Below are 17,849 nucleotides of genomic sequence, written 5' to 3' on the forward strand. Positions count from 1 at the left end.
GGGGGAGATTAATCAGAGAGGCAGCAAAGAGCCCAAAGGTAAGCAGAGGAAAAACCGAGAGGGTTCCAGCATCCGCCAATAATTAGAAGTTTAAAACATGACTTTCAATGAAAAACAAAAACATGTCAGTGAAGTGGGACATGTTTTGTAAAAAATTTTTTTTTTTTTTTTAAATTTAAAGTCATGTTTTAAACTTCTAATTATTGGCGGAAGCTGGAACCCTCTTGGTTTCTCCTCTGCTACTGCCCAGCTGCCGGTCTGGAGTCCGTGCAACACATTCTTTATATGGAGGCTTCAAATCATCTGCACTTGGTGAGCTGAATATTTTCCTTTCTCCCGTCCCTATGTTTTTTCAGCCCAAAGGTAACCCTGAAGGAGCTGCACAGTTCCCAAGCAGAGACTGGAATATCTGTCCATATGACCACAATAAGCCGTACACTACATAGAAGTGGCCTTCATGGAAAAGTGGGGAAAAAAGCCTTTACTTACACACATAAATTGTAAAGTTCATTTTGAATTTGCCAAAAGACATGTGGGAGACTCCCCAAATGAATGGAGGAAGGTGCTGTGGTCAATTGAGACCAAAATTTAACTTTTTGTCCACCAAAGCAAACGCTATGTCTGAAGCCGAATCGACACAGCTCATCACCCCAAGAACACCATCCCCACAGTGAAACATGGTGGTGGCAGCATCATGCTGTGGGGATGTTTTTTGGCAGCAGGGACAGGGACAATGGTCCGAGTCAAGGGGAAGATGGATGGTGCGAAATACAGGGATATTCTTGAGCAAAACCTGTTTCAGTCTATCAGTGATTTGAGACTTGGACAGAGGTTCACCTTCCAACAAAATAATGACCCAAAGCATACTGCTAAAGCAACACTCGAGTGGTTTAAGAGGAAACGTGTCAATGATTTGGGGTGGTCTAGTCAAAGACCAGACCTTAATCCAGTTGAGAATCTGTGTTCAGACTTGAAGATAGCTGTTCACCAGAGGAAATCATCTTACTTGAACGAGTTGGAGCAGTTTTGCCTTGAGGAATGGGCAAAAATCACAGTAACAAGATGTGAACGCTCATAGAACAGGGATGTCAAACTCAAACAGACAGAGAGCCAAAATGAAAAACTTGGACAAAGTCGCGGGCCAACCAGTATACAGTATATACAGAATGGCCCCACATAGTCCTCCATACAGAATACTAGGCCCCACATAAAACTCCATACAGAATAATGGGCCCCACATAGTCCTCCATACAGAATAATGGGCTTACATAGTCCTCCATACAATATTATGGGCCCCAAATAGGGGTGGTGGCTCTTGTGTTGAGGGCCAAATAAAACCACCCTGCGGGCCAGATTTGGCCCATGGACTGTAATTTGACATGTGTGTCATAGTGACTTATCCAAAGCAAATTACAGCTGTAATTGCCACAAAAGGAGGTCTCTCAAAGTACTGACTTTAGGGGGGTGAATAGTTATGCACACTGAAGTTTTCAGCTATTTTATCCTATTTGTTGTTTGCGTCACAATAAAAATAAAACCAAATGTTCACAGTTGTAGACATGTTCTTTTCATGAACTGGTGCAAACCATCAAAAAAAAACAGTGAAATTCAGGTTGTGAGGTAGCAGAACGCGAAAAATGACAAAGAGGTGAATACTTTCGCAAGTCACTGTAGATAGATAGATAGTGATATGGAAAAGAAAAAATATTATTATTATGTTTAATGTATTTTTATATTTTTAGAATTTTTTTTTTTTAATTTTCCATACCACCATATAAAAAACACTGGAAAAAAAAAACAAACAAACACAGAAATCTTGCAATTTTTTCACTGGACACTAAGCCTAATACTGGACTTATACTTCCTGTTCTATACAGACACATTTTTGTGAGTGGTACTGCCTGTGTTATCTATATAGAAATATTATTTATAATTAGAATGATAATGAGACTGCTGAAAAGTGTCTGTACAGAACAGGAAGTATGAGTCAAGTGTTAAGCTTAGTTGCCAGAGTAAAAAATAGCAAGATTTGTTTTTTCATTCCTGTGTTTTTCTTTTATTTTTTTAAACACATAGTGGTATGAAAAAAAAAGAAAATGATCAAAAAGAACATGAAACATACATAAGTAATTAAAAAAAAAAAGTGAACTTTCACTGGACTCAATGTCTCACGTTGGACTCGAGTTCACACTCTGCTGCTGTGGAGCTATAGTACTACATGTCCAAGAACTACGTGGTTTACCGCAAATTCCTGTAGTTTGAAGCATATAAAATCATACTGTAGCAATGCCAGGTAGGCTAGGGTTAAATCCTAGGTCTGCAGGCTTTGATTACTTCACCTGGCTAGCTCTGCATATAACCAGGCTAGGTGTTCTCATTAGTCAGTCAACTCAGGGAAGCTGACCAGACTGGATGTGTCTTGGAGCCGAATAGAGAGACAGGCCAGAAGTCCTCTCTGGGAAGAGTCTGCACAGGCCGTGTGCAGAGAACCGCAAGTATCAGTGGTTGATATTGACATTAGCTGTTTTGTTTGACCGAGCTGGGGTTAGCTCAGCAGTGTATTAGTATCCAGGGTCTGTTCTGTTTAGTTAGCGCCTGGACAAGGCTATGGATTTATGTTTATGAGTTTGTTTTGGTGTTGTGCAACCTGTGGAAAACAATAAAAATTGCATGTGTTTGGCCCAAAATTGCACTGCCTGTGTGAACGCTATCTAAGTCCTAATACCTAAAGCCTACCAGAGAGAGTGAATCCCCTACAATACAATCAAGCAATGCACGGCAAACTGCGGGACGTTTCGCCATTGGCCACACTACCACTCAAGGATGTAACACCGTGGGAATACAGGTGCTAGGGAATATCTAAGGGGCTCATAGAAAACACACACATGAACTTAAAAGGGCGTTTATATATAATAAAAAGTTATTCAATATTTTAAATAATTTGCTTATCAAAATATTTCAGATTTCTGCTTATTGTCAGTGAATAAAAACATTTTTGCTGATATTCATGTCCTACACATGTTTCCTGAGCAAAGGCAAATATCCAAGCATGCAATAAGTAAAGGGGCAAATAATTTGTTTTCTAAATGCCCCTTCCACCCAAAAATAACAAAAAAAAAACAACCCTGAACAGTCTGAGTCACAGTAGTAAGCTGTAGCTACATTCCCACAATGATTATTTGGTGAGATTTTGATGTTAGAGATTTTTTACACCTATCTTGGTTACTTGAGTTTTTTTCACATGTTTTTTTTGTCTCTTTTTTTGTGTGTTCTGTTTTAAATAAAGCTGCTTTGTTTTTGATTCTTCCTGGTATTTGACTTTATTGATACAGTCATGTGCGGATTACGTGTGTTTTCTACATGCGGATTTTCTGCATTTGATTCAATTCAATGGGGAAAATCCGCACATAAAACTCGACACACCTGAAAGAGAAATTGACATGTTGGGAATTTCTAACGCGCACCGCAGGTCAGTTTACGCTGTGCAAAAAAAAAAGCACAGTGGGCAGGAGATTTCTATACATCCCATCCACTTTTTTTTAAACTGTAAAATGCCACGTTCTTTTGTGCAGCGAAAATACCCAGCATCAAAAACTCACCAAAAAGTCATGGTGGGAACTTAACCTTAAAATTTCAATTCAGCCATTTTCTAAGTTCCATCCGTCCCAGGAAAAGCTGGGTCAGACCCAATATTACTAACGTTACAGAGCACCCAGCTGTCCTACATAAGGACTTTAATGGCAGACATACTGGTTATCACCCAACTTTCCCACAATAAGATATAACTAAGAAATGGGAAGGTTCAGCGTAACAAGCAGGATCAGGATAAGTCGTTCCATGCAGAGAGACTAGTCAGCCGGGGGGTCTTTCCTTAGTTTTCTTTTTGCATTCACCAGCATTTCTCGGGCAAACACCGGCTCCACCTATGAATATGAAAGTGACCGATAAATCAGACAGGGGCACATACATGACATGTACCCCATGTATACCCCATATTGTATACTCACATGAGCTGTTATTAACTGTTTAGAGTTCGGTGTTGACCCTGGATATTCCTCTCCGAAGCAGAGCTGAATCTGATACTGGGGTTCAGGACCTTTGCGCACGGTGTACATCTGAAACTCTAAGAGAGGTGAAAAGGAGAGATCTCGTAAGTCAAAGTCAGAACTCAGTATTCTAATCCTGGGAAAGGACGGTCGGGGATTTTTTTGTTTTCTACGCCATGACAAAAGAAGGCAGAATGCCCCTGGTATCGTGGTCCTCAGTTCTAGATTTCAGCTCTCATTGGGAAGGGTTGGTTAGGGGGTATCCACATACAGTGGGGAAAATAAGTATTTGATACCCTGCCAATTTGGTAAGTCTTTTTCACCTACAAGAATGAAGAGGTCTGTCATTTTTACCATAGGTACACTTCACCTGTGAGAGACAGACTCTAAAAATAAAAAAAACAACAACAGAAAACTGCATTGTATGATTTTTGCATTTTATTGCATGAAATAAATATTTGATACAATAGAAAACCAGAACTTAATATTTGGAACAGAAACCTTTGTTTGCAATTACAGAGGTCAGATGTTTCCTGTAGTTCTTGACCAAGTTTGCACACACTGCAGCAGGGATTTTGGCCCACTCCTCCATACAGATCTTCTCTAGATCTTTCAGGTTTCGGGGCTGTCGCTGGGCAACATTGAGTTTCAGCTCCCTCCAAACATTTTCTGTTGGGTTCAGGTCTGGAGACAGGCTAAGTCACTCCAGGACCTTGAAATGCTTCTTATAGAGGCACTCCTTAGTAGCACTGCCTGTGTGTTTCAGGTCATTGTCATGCTGGAAGACCCAGCCACGACCCATCTTCAATGCTTTTACTAAAGGAAGGAGGTTGTTGGCCAAAATCTCACGCTACATGACCCCATCCATCCTCCCTTCAATACGGTGCAGTACTCTTTGCAGAAAAACACTCCCAAAGTATGAGGTTTCCCGCACCATGCTTCATGGTTGGGATGGTGTTCTTGGGGTTGTACTCATCCTTCTTCTTCCTCCAAACACGGCGAGTGGAGTTGATACCAAAATGTTCTATTTTGGTTTTATCTGACCACATGATCTTCTCTCATGCCTCCTCTGGATCATCCAGATGGTCACTGGCGAACTTCAAACGGTCCTGGACATGTGCTGGCGTGAGTAGGGAGACATTGCGTGCCCTGCAGGATTTTAATCCATGACGGCGTAGTGTGTTACTATCAGTATTGTTTGAGACTGTGGTCCCAGCTCTCTTTCGGTCATTGACCAGGTTCCCCCGTGTAGTTCTGGGCTGATTTCTGACCTTTCTCAGAATCAGCCTTACCCCACAAGGCGAGATCTTGCATGGAGCCCCAGACCGAGGAAGACTCTTCATCAGGCCTGATGTAGTCTAGAAAGCTTGCAACTTGTTACCATCTTTTCAGTTAGCCATTAAAAGGTATCAACCACTGAGAACTCTCAAATCTAAATATTTTTCCATCTCCCAGATGTAAATATTGAAAGGAGCTGAAACATCACAGTTCTATACAGTGTTGGAATGAATCGAAGTTGAGCTGCAGTACCCCAGAATGCCCACTACACAGTGTTGGAGCTGTGGTGTCTCTGGCCCTTTTACACTATTTACATCCAGTGGCCGTGGGACCTGCATCCAGCCGATCGGTGGGGGTGTCAGCTGTCAAACCCCAGATCTGAACTGATTATACTGTGATTGTGCTCTAATGAAGCTGAATTGCAAAACAGAGGACAATTATGAAAAAATGGTTGAGCTGCAGGAAACAGAGTTGTAAATGCATTTCTGAACACGACTGGTGTAAAGAAGACATGGTGCTCAAAGATCAAATTTTGTAATTGTTTTATTAAATATTCCACAAAAATTGGACAAGACACAAGTGCAAAGTAATTTGGATCACTTATAATCGATCATTCTTCATAGGTTTCAACATAAGTGATCCGAATCGCTTTTGCACTTGTTTCTTGTCCAATTTTTGTGGAACATTTAATGAAGCCATTTTGGAATTTTATTGGATTATGGGAGCCTGATTCATCCTTTTTTCCCTTCATTGCGGCACACAGACTGTGTGATCTGTGCACCTTGTGATGAATTAGCGGAACTTTCTGTTATTCAAACAACAATAGTAAGTTTACACAGTACTTTTTTGAAATGTTTCCTTTTTTTTTTCCTGTCCCCCACATGAAAAAGGCGAGTTTTTGATGCATTCAATTGAATGGCTAAAAAAAGCAGCAAAAATTGCTGAAAGATTTGACATGTTGTGTTTTAAAAAAAATACCGTTAGCTCACAAAAACACAAGAAAGAAAAAGTACCATGTGAATGAGATTTTATAAATCTCATCTCATTTATTTTTTTTGCTACTGTATAAAGCTGCCTTTATTTATGCAGAAAAAAATGCACAGAAAAAACAGCAAAAACACCACGTGTGAACAAGCCCTTACCATGCATGAAGTGTTCCATGTCCAACACTTTGCACGTCTTCTCTCTCTCCAGCTTGTTAGGCTGGTCAGTATTGGGAGCCAGGGGGCCACTCCAGTAGACGCGCACTTGGCATTGGCGCTTTATGTAGACCCCATCAGGTGCCACCCACAGGAACACCCCTTTGTCCAGGTGCAGCAATAACTTCTTGACGACGTTCTGCATCTCTGGGGATAGAATGTCAGGTAGCATCTGGGGCGGTGGAAGCAGAATATTCTCCAGATGGTGCGGTGAGCCCAAGTCATGTTTCGGTGAAGCCAAAGGGATAATGCGGCACCCCTCGGCGGTCTGTGTGGTGACTTCAGTCACTAGTTTTCCCTGGTAGTAAAGGCGGACATGTAGCCAGTAATCTACGGAAATAAAACAAGATCAGTTTTAGGAAACCCCATCCATCCTGATCCTGACAAGGGATTTATGTACAGAGAAGTAAATTAAAGCTCCATGCCCCATGTAGAATATGTAACCGGCTCCTCATCTACCATGTGCCATTAATATATTGGTGTCTTCTTATATGACAATAGGTTCTTTGGGCTCTCAGGCACCAGGGCCAAGGAAATTTGTTAATTCTACAGCCCCCATAGCTACACCCATATCTGTATATAGATGACACATATGAAACCCATAAGATCTGTACTCTAACTACTTACATCAATGGCACGTCTCACCTGATGAAGAAGGTGATGATGGGATGATAATGTCTTTTTCTGAAATATCTGCTACTTCATGATCAACGTTTTGGGTCCTTAAGATGACTGGTGAAGGAAAACTCACTGAGCAGGAAGGAAAGTAACATACAAGCGACGACATTACTGATGGGAAAAACCATTGTCATATTTTAAGCTGAACAGAAAAAGTTGTCTTATATCAAAACTTCTGTCCATATATCCTACAACGACATACATATGTCCAATATGGGGGTTTCCCATTTGTGAACCCTGCTCTATGAACCAAAATGGGGTGTTGCTTTGTCAAACCCAATCCGTCAATGCCTTACATGGCTGGCCATTCATTTGGCCAATGAAGATTATATGTATAGTCGGATGTGGCTTCCCTCTGCAATTTCTGGAAGTTGTTGAAACCAGACTCTGGTGGCTTCTATCTCAATGGGTGTTGTCTCACCTTCTTCTATTGGGGTGTTAAAACTTTGAAGCTGCAAAAGTTTGGAGGAACCATCTGTGTTGAGTGGACCTTGCATCATTTGATTCTCCATCTATATATGAGACATAGAAAGAAAAAAACATTTAAAAGAATGAAGAACAAGATCCAAAACTAAAGACAGCAAAATATAGGGAATATCCCAAAAATGAGCAGTATGCTGCCTCTTTTAGTGTATTCGATAATTGGCCCTTAAGGTCCCATGACATCCTTGTGCCCCCACCTCTTACCATCTCCATCCAAACCTTATATATTCTATTACCCAGGGCAGTCAGTGGTGAAGGTGAAGCACCTTGAAAGGTGGAGATTGGTTATACATGATGGGTGGTAAGCTTTAGTTACTTTGATCATGGGTATTCTTGGTGGTTCTTCTCTCAGTTTCCTGATGGCTTCTTTTGATCCCTCATCTGAAACACAATCAGTTCCAAAAAGTTTAGATAACCAACTGTAATACCTGAATGACTACTTGTTATTTCAAGATGACTAAACTCTAGAAATCGTACACAAGTTCCTTACTGAAAGCAGCGTCATCTCTATAAAATACATTTCCAAAAAGGAAGACTTACAGGTTTTCTGTGAAGGATCTGATACAATAGAATAGACTTTGTAGGGTTCACCAAAGTCTTGGCCACTATCCATGACCTCCTTAAAGTCTGGGCTTTTGTTCAGGGCACATCGAAGTCTTGTCTTCCAAACCGAAGGGTCTTCCTTGGCTCCTTCTCGAAACTTTCCCTTATGCACTGCCCAGGCCTGAAGAAGTAAAGAAACCACTTTACATTATATGGCAGCAGAGATAATCAGGAATGGTATTTCATTTACATACCTCACGAATTATCCCAGCCCATAATAGTATAGGAGCATGCTCCTGAAGGTTTTACATTCCAGATTTGGTTCCTTACCTTGAATAAGGCAGCATCTTCTTCTTCTTTGTAGTTATGTTTGGCCGCATGTTTCCATGGAATTTTGAACACTGTTTTCTCCTCATTTTCCCATCGAAGACCGGGATATTTGCCACTGTCTATCTGAAGTATGAGCCACTCCTTCAACCTCAAAGGAGGGGTTCCTTTTTCACTCATCTCCAGGCCAAAATAAGTTAAATTATCAAGTTCTCTTCTGTTCGTACCTAAGAACAAGTCAGAAAGAGTTACAAGGAGTCCAGGATGGACAAAAAATATGTCTGTTTTCGTCCAAGTACAGCATTGGTCCCTCAATGAGTTGTGTGTGGTACTACTGCTGAGCTCTACAGAAGTGACTGTGTCTGACTTTCAATACCACACACAACATATGGACAGGGTGGACACACTGTTTTGGGATGAAAGCAGTGCCCCCATTGTTTCTCTATTTTTTTATATGTCATATATATCTGACAAATAATGGTTCCACCTCAATGGCCAGCACCTATGTTCAAACAGGGGTCTCCAGACCTCTGCGCTACCTGGTGAGACAACTGTCGCATCCGGGAAGCGACAGAACAGAAAAGTCGCCACACGTCTCCGTATTCACTTTTATGGGATGGACAGAAACAGCCACGCAAGCATCCTTGTCTGTTTCTGTGACTTATGAACGTGTGAGGCCTCCTCTCTTTTTTCTCTCTGTTTAAATGTGGTGCCCATGTCTACTTCGTCATGAGGGAACCCTCCCGATATACATTTTTAACCTATGTTCATGCTGAACAAGCATTACTGTATTAGTCCAAGCTCTCTTTTCTTAATTTCACATACTGATAATCTAGAACCATACGGCCTTTTCTCTAGAACCAAATATAAACTCTACAGAAATTTTTCATTTTCTAAACTACCTTTTTTTTTATACAGCTTTTCTATATACGGTATAACATCTCAACCTTTCCAAAAGAAGCTCCCTCCATGCTCTCCAGACTATAGTTTCTTCTCTCTAAACCACACATGTCAAACTTCGGCCCGTGGGCCAAATCTGGCCCGCAGGGTGGTATTTGGCCCCCGACACCAGAACCACCACCCCTATGTGGGGCCATTATTCTATACTAGATGGTGGCCCGATTCTAACGCATCAGGTATTTTAGAATATGTCTCCCGACGGTGGCGTACTTATTTTAAATCTTCCGCCAATTGGCCGGAGGCCGTGTTTAAATTTGGCGCCACAATCGCAGATTGGTCGCGGCGGCCGGCCGCGAGCAATCAGCAGAGCGGTGTTTAAATTGGCGCCGATATCGCTGATTGGTCGTGGCCGGCAGCTGCGACCAATCAGCGAACCGTGTTAGTGAGGACCGGGGAGCATCCACCTGCCTTATAATGCCCCATGCAGGATGTCACTCCCCCCCCATATAATGCCCCATGCAGGATGTCACATCCCCCCTCTCTTATAATGCCCCATGAAGGATGTCACATCCCCCCCTTTCACTCCCCCCCACCATATAATGCCCCATGAAGGATGTCACATCCCCCTCCCTTATAATGCCCCATGCAGGATGTCACTCCCCCCACCATATAAAGCCCCATGTAGGATTTCACATCCCCCCTCCTTTATAATGCCCCATGCAGGATGTCACTCCCTCCACCATATAATGCTCCATGCAGGATGTCACATCCCCCCCTCCCTTATAATGCGCCATGCAGGATGTCACATCCCCCCCTCCCTTATAATGCCCCATGCAGGATGTCACATCCCCCCTCCCTTATAATGCCCCATGCAGGATGTCACATCCCCCCCTCCCTTATAATGCCCCATGCAGGATGTCACATCCCCCCCTCCCTTATAATGCCCCATGCAGGATGTCACATCCCCCCTCCCTTATAATGCCCCATGCAGGATGTCACATCCCCCCCTCCCTTATAATGCCCCATGCAGGATGTCACATCCCCCCTCCCTTATAATGCCCCATGCAGGATGTAACATCCCCCCCTCCCTTATAATGCGCCATGCAGGATGTCACATCCCCCCCTCCCTTATAATGCCCCATGCAGGATGTCACATCCCCCCTCCCTTATAATGCCCCATGCAGGATGTCACATCCCCCCCTCCCTTATAATGCCCCATGCAGGATGTCACTCCCCCCCACCATATAATGCCCCATGCAGGATGTCACATCCCCCCCTCCCTTATAATGCCCCATGCAGGATGTCACATCCCCCCCCCTTCCTTATAATGCCCCATGCAGGAAGTCACATCCCCCCTATATAATGGCCCATGCAGGAAGTCACATCCCCCCCCATAGTGCCCCATGCAAGATGTCACCCCCCCCTCGTTTATAATGCCCCCTCCAATATGTCACACACCCCCACCCCACCATTTAATGCCCTATGCCCCCATACAATAAAAAAAAAATCCAATACTCACCTCACTTCTCACTTGCTGGTGCTGCCGCTGCTCTGGACTCCTCACGCACGCCGGCATCTTCCCGCTCTGCGCTGTGACCGTTCAGGAGAGAGCGCCGTGAAAAGACGTCACCGAACCCTCTGACCTGAGACGACACAGAGCTGCAGCGGAAGAGACAGGAGCTGCTGCGGAGGCACGGGGAGGTGTAAGTATTGCGCCGGGTGCTGATCTCCCGACGGTAGCCGCATGGAGGTCAGCGGCGCCTCCGGTCGGGGGACTTATGCTGCGAGCAGCCGGCTGCATCGCCGCTGACCTCCGTGTGGCAGATGAGCCGCTAATGGCCGCCATCTTTTTCTGAAATGCAGCATCGCTGATTGGCCGCAGCCGGACCAATCAGCGACGCGGGATTTCCTGTACAGACAGACAGACACACAGACAGACGGGATAAGACAATTATATATATTAGATGCAGGACTATGTGGGGCCCATTATACTGTATGGAGGACTACGTGAGGCCAATTATACTGTATGGAGGACTATGTGGGGCCATTATTCTGTATTGAAGACTACGTGGGGCCCATTATTCTGTATGGAGGACTATGTGGGGCCCATTATTCTGTATGGAGGACTATGTGGGGCCCATTATTCTGTATGGAGGACTACGTGAGGCCAATTATACTGTATGGAGGACTATGTGAGGCCATTATTCTGTATGGAGGGCTGTGTGGGGCCCATTATACTGTATGGAAGACTCTGTGGGGCCCATTAATCTGTATGGAGGACTATGTGGGGCCAATTATACTGTATACTGGTTGGCAAGCGACTTTGTCCAAGTTTTTCATTTTGGCCTCTGTGTGTTTAAGTTTGACATCCCTGCAGTCTAAACCCCGCTTACATGTCTTTCTTCTTTTCATGCCTTCTTTGCTTTCAGCAAGTTTCTTGCTTACTCTCTTCATCTCATTATAACCTGTTTTTCCTCTGTAAAACTTCACTTTCTAGACTCTCGTAATTTAGCTCCAGAACATTTTTTTTCCTCCTTTAGGGCCTTCTTTCTCTCGAATATCATATGTTTCTCCAAAGCTTTTCTTCTCTTTACAGCTTGCCTTCCATCTCCCCAACATTTTCCTTTATGTCCTTGACAGTTTCCTGTGGATCCTCCCTTTTATCTTCTCTGAACCTACTTCTTTACCAATCCTCCTCTTCTTTTATCTAGAATATTTCTTACTTATCTCAGGAACTTCATTTTCTCTAGTGTCTCTTCTAGACCTAAAGGTGACAAAACACATTGGCTAAAGATAGATTGATGGTTAAAGGAATTTTACACTTTCCACAAAGTGGACCCCAAATTATTGCAGCAAACAAAAAGAATCCAGTGTGGAAAACTCAGTCCCGGGTAAGTAAAACTTCACTTTTAATAATTGGGTTTTCCACGCTGGATCCTCTCCTTGTCCGATACTGGATGAGTTGCCCTGACCTGATCCGTGTGAGACTTCCTGGATCTTCAGACTGAGAATACCCGGATTGGGGAGCTGACCCTATCTTTTGCACAATCCCAAACTACTGCAATTGTGTAAAATAATAATGCCAGATATCACTCACCTCCCCCCGGGTCCAGCGCTGACTCTCCATAACATTCTTTCAAACTGGCCAATTACACCGGGCAAATTAAGAACAAACTTTCTGAGAATGTTCTTTCAGAAAGCTTTTTCATGGACTAGGGTCAGAAAAAGATTCAAAACACAGTTAACTTAGACCCAGACCATGACGGTCTTTCATCAGCTGGCTAAAACCACAATTTCTTTATCCATAACCTTCTTTTTACCATAGAACTGTCATTTCATTACCCACAACCTTTCCTTGACTCTTGAACCTGTTTCTTTATACATAGTATATAAAAAGTTTCAGCCAGCTCACCTGAGCAATCCGAAGAATGGAGCATGGAAATTCCTCCTGGCCAGATGCCAACAAACCTGAAGAAACCAAAAAGGTATCCAACTCCAGGATCCAAGTAAGCAGGAAAATTTTAAAATAGCAACTTTATTAGAAACAAATCATATAAATGACTCCATCCAAAAATGAAGGAATGAATAAATAAAACTGAGATACAGATGCAATTGAATAGCTGTTACTAGGACATTTTCAGCAACGCGTTTCGATTGCTCAGAGGCGATTCTTTTTCAAAGCTGCTAGACAAATGCTAACACACCATGTAAATAACACGCTGACAAACAAAACAAATTAAAAAACAACCCATCTGAGATCATTACCTTCAATGACCCAACAGGTGAATACCAGTATGTTAAATCACATATAGAAAATAACAGCAACATGCAAACAGTTAAAAACCAAGTGTGAACACTGAAACTAGCACAAATATCCTAAAAACATAACAAGAAACTTTGAAAAAGATCGCCTCTGAGCGATCGAAACGCGTTGCTGAAAATGTCCTAGGAATAGCTATTCAATTGCACCTGTACCTGTTTTATTTATTCATTCCTTCGTTTTTGGATGGAGTCATTTTTATGAATTTTTTCTAATAAAGTTGCTATTTTAAAATTTTCCTATTTCTTCGGATCCTGGAGCTGGATACCTTTTTGGTTTCTTCAGTGTTTTTTAAACACAAGCGTTGAACCTTTTTTTAATATGTAAACTTTCATTAACAACAAAATGTCAACATCTTTAGCCACAACCTTCCCATTTACCCTAGAATCTGCATTTCTATATTGCCAATTTTCTATTTACTATAGAACCTCCATATCTTTATCCACAACCTTCCCTTTGTCCTAGAACACATTTCTTTATCCCCAACTTTCTATTTACCACCGACCTCTAATTACCCTAATACTCCTTTATCCACAACCTTCCCTTTACTAGTCTACAACTTCCAAGTCTTTCTCCACAACCTTCCATTTTCCTCCAGACTTCCATTTCTTTATCAACAACCTTCCATGTAACATAGAACATCCATTTCTAAATCCACAAACTTTTCTCTACCATAGAACCTTCATTCCTTTACTCATAACCGTCCCTTTGTCCTAGAAAGTTTTTCTTTATGCCCAGCCTTCTTTTTACCCTAATGTCCCTTTCTCGCAACCTTCCCTTTGCCCTAGAACAGGGATTTCAACCTCAAACACACAGAGGGCCAAAATTAAAAACTTGGACAAAGTCATGGGCCAACCAGTATACAGTATAATGGGCCCCACAAAATCCTCCATACAGAATAATTGGCCCCACATAGTCCTCCATGCAGTATAATGGGCCCCACATAGTCCTCCATACAGAATAATGGCCCCACATATTCCTCCATACAGAATAATGGCCCCACATAGTCCTCCATACAGTATAATGGGCCCCACATAGTCCTCCATACAGAATAATGGCCCCACATAGTCCTCCATACAGAATAATGGCCCCACATAGTCCTCCATACAGAATAATGGCCCCACATAGTCCTCCATACAGAATAATGGCCCCATATAGTCCTCCATACAGAATAATGGCCCCATATAGTCCTCCATACAGAATAATGGGCCCCATATAGTCCTCCATACAAAATAATGGACCCCCATAGTCCTCCATACAGAATAATGGGTCCCACATAGTCCTCCATACAGAATAATGGGCCCAACATAGTCCTCCATACAGTATAATGGGCCCCACATAGTCTTCCATACAGAATAATGGCCCCACATAGTCCTCTATACAGAATAATGGCCCCACATACTCCTCCATACAGAATAATGGGCCCCATATAGTCCTCCATACAGAATAATGGGCCCCATATAGTTCTCCATACAGAATAATGGGCCCCCATACTCCTCCATACAGAATAATGGGCCCCATATAGTCCTCCATACAGAATAATGGCCCCACATACTCCTCCATACAGAATAATGGGCCCCATATAGTCCTCCATACAGAATAATGGGCCCCATATAGTTCTCCATACAGAATAATGGGCCCCCATAGTCCTCCATACAGAATAATGGGTCCCACATAGTCCTCCATACAGAATAATGGGCCCAACATAGTCCTCCATACAGTATAATTGGCCCCACATAGTCTTCCATACAGAATAATGGGTTCCAGGGTGGTGGTTCTGTGTCGCGGACCAAATATTATCACCCTGGGGCCAGATTTTGACATGTATGTACTAGAACATGTTTCTTCATCTCCAACCTTCTTTTTACCCCAATTCTGCTCTTTCCACAATTTTCTCTTTACCCTAGAACCCTTTCCTTCTCCACAACTTTTCATTTGCCTCCAAACCTCCATTTCTTTATCAATAATGTTCTATGCAGCCTAGAACCTCAATTTCTACAGCCACAAACTTTGCTTTGCCGTAGAACTTTCATTCCTTTATTCACAACCTTACTTTTACTCTAGAGCCCCTATTTCTTTATCCATAACTGTTCTAATTTCTCTCCAGAACCCCAACTTCTCCATGCAATCTCACATTACGTTTCTCCAGAACCGCCCTCATTTTTGCTTAGAACTTCCTTTCCTTTTCTCTTGAACCTTACCTGCTACTTTCTTTGTAGAACCAATGTCACCCAGTATGACCATTACTCGATATTTTACCTAGAGCCCTGTCTTCATGACTTCCAAGGGATCTCACCTGCAGAGTGTTGGATTTTAACACACGTTTCTTCCTTTTGTACCTTCTCTCCGGATTCAGCTTTCACAAAGTGAACGAAAAGTGAAACTGATGATCATTACTTTCAGTTTCCAACTTCGAAGTGGGTAGAACAAGAATCGCATGAGCCCCGAGTTACTAATAGGAAACAGCAAGCAAAGTGTAATCCTGTTGCCCCCAAAGGAATTTTTGTACATATCAATTTAACCCTTAATACATAGTCTATGACTATAGTAAAAAAATACATATATCCGTATAGAATACATATTACAAAAATAATTATTGCAAAAAAAAATGATCATGAAGGTGGAGCCTAGAGAGGAAACAAGTCTGAGAACCTGGAAAAAAAGAAGTGACTAACCCTCGGGGATTGGCAGCAGGAGACTTGTGGCTTTTGTGGTTTTGTGTAAACCCGACTTGCCAAAAGGAATTTACAAGAAGCCACAAAGCTTATAATGTTTTATCTGAAGGATCGCAGAATCCAGAACAATATATCTACTGTGAAAGGTTATTGAGTAACTATAAATATACACCATCATAATGCTGCATAGCAGGGTTAATAAAATCCATTTTTTTTCCCAGGACTAAGATTTTAATGATCTATTCTTAAGATCAATGGGGGTCCGACAACCGACACCCACTCCGCTCAGCAGATACCTAGAACAATGGCAACTGGAAATTCCCTTTGTATGGAGCAAGGACACCACAGCGCCTTACACTGTGTAGTGGACACTTCAAGTACTGCAGCTTAGATCACATCCACTTCAATCATTGCTGAGCTACAGTTCCCATGAACCGCCACTGCACGGTGTAGGGCGCTGTGGTGATTGGGCGCTATACACTTGTAAACATCTATTGGCGCCCGGTATCAGCTGATTACAGGGGTCCTTGTGTTGGTTGAAAATCTATCCTAAAATCGTGAATATCTTGGTCCTCGAAAACCCTTTTAATATTTAAAGGGATACTCCTTGTTCTTATAACATTGGGCATTTGAGGGGTCAATTGAAAAAGGGTGATTACTGAATGTCCCACTGCTTAGACACCCAATCTTCCTCAAGTAACCTGGCATGAAGAGTTTAATTTCCCTGCAGCACCCCCACAGGTGAAATCAAGCATTGTACTGTTCCAACTAAAATCAATAGGGAGCCAATGTACTGTATGACTGTGCTGGGTCTAGAGATGAGTGAATCCATTTATAACTAAATTTGTCACAAATTCCCTGAAAAATTTGGATATGCTAAAATCTAAACTTTTTTGGGGGGATTTGATTTGCATGATTTCAGTCGGTCGCCATTTTGATGGATTCTTTTCTCACCTTCGGTTTCTCCAGTCTGACGCCGAGGCCTGCGATTGGCCCCCATGTGGGAACTTGTGAGCTAAAGGGGAGGACGCATCATGAAACATGTGCGGACCCCCGACGTGAGGCCAATCACAGGCTTCAGACTGACCTTAGTGTCAGAATGGAGGACATTAAAGAGCCATGGAATAAATGGCGATATAATAATAAATAATAATAATGGAACAACAGAAGACGGGGGCGCCGTGCGGAGGCTTTGTAAGAAAGGGTGCGTAGAATTTTTTTTAACCCTTTCGCTCCCCTCACAGCATTTAGGGCAGCATCAATTCCTGGTAAATTAGAGAAAATTTCAGGAGATTACCTCATCTCTGGTTGGGTCCTCCAGCTCCAGGGCCATCCTCGCTGCCCCCTGACTAATTAAGGAGGGTCCCACAGAGGTAGACCCCCAGTAATAATGGGTTTTTTGAGCCAGACCTCCCCTGTAATATCTAATAAATTATCAAGTCTTTTTGAAATACCCTGATCACATATGCGCCATAGTGGTGCCCAGTGGACCCCCCTTCCTTACTTATAATAAGGGGCATGATGGGTATAAAGGAGGTGGAGCTAAACTGGTGTCTGTTTCCAATGACAACCAGTAGAATTCTGAAGAATCTAAAAATAACAATAACTGTCTCCATAGTGAGGGAAAAGTTCTACAATCACCAACAGGGGCACATTATTATTTTTTTTTATATAAACGAACCTCAGTATGTTAATAATAGAGCAGAACAGCCAAATAGCCACCAAAGCAGCCGGCTCCGCTTGTGCTGTAAATCAGAAGCTGTGTCTATGTCCTGCGTGCGTCCGCACAGCGCTCCCAGTGTGTACAGTGACTATATGAGTATGCACAGCCCACCAAAAAAATGTCCGCCATCACGTGCGGTGACACATCTGGACAGAGCGCGCACTTCCTGTAGCGCAC

At 42.7% G+C, this 17,849-nt stretch overlaps 1 protein-coding gene across 6 annotated transcripts; it reads right to left on the reverse strand.

Moving 5' to 3' along the window:
- Positions 1-2,891: 2,891 nt before the first annotated feature.
- On the reverse strand, positions 2,892-17,780 carry LOC141272281 (interferon regulatory factor 4-like). 6 transcript variants are annotated; one of them, XM_073682818.1, is made up of 11 exons: positions 17,631-17,780; positions 15,571-15,726; positions 11,848-12,218; positions 8,558-8,781; positions 8,225-8,408; positions 8,001-8,065; positions 7,623-7,713; positions 7,169-7,273; positions 6,467-6,853; positions 4,008-4,123; positions 2,892-3,923 (listed from the first exon to the last, which is right to left on the reverse strand). In XM_073682818.1, the coding sequence occupies exons 3-11, from the start codon at positions 11,906-11,908 to the stop codon at positions 3,849-3,851; spliced, it is 1,308 nt and encodes a 435-aa protein (XP_073538919.1). In that variant the 5' UTR covers positions 11,909-12,218; positions 15,571-15,726; positions 17,631-17,780; the 3' UTR covers positions 2,892-3,848. The 6 variants fall into 6 exon arrangements, with proteins under 6 accessions (XP_073538919.1, XP_073538921.1, XP_073538922.1 ...); XM_073682820.1 differs by having other exon boundaries at positions 15,476-15,726; XM_073682821.1 differs by lacking the exon at positions 15,571-15,726.
- Positions 17,781-17,849: the final 69 nt, after the last annotated feature.

This window comes from Phyllobates terribilis, unplaced genomic scaffold (assembly GCF_046119375.1).
Source record: "Phyllobates terribilis strain yellow unplaced genomic scaffold, ASM4611937v1 Scaffold_5__5_contigs__length_657084704, whole genome shotgun sequence".
Taxonomy (NCBI): Eukaryota; Metazoa; Chordata; class Amphibia; order Anura; family Dendrobatidae; genus Phyllobates; species Phyllobates terribilis.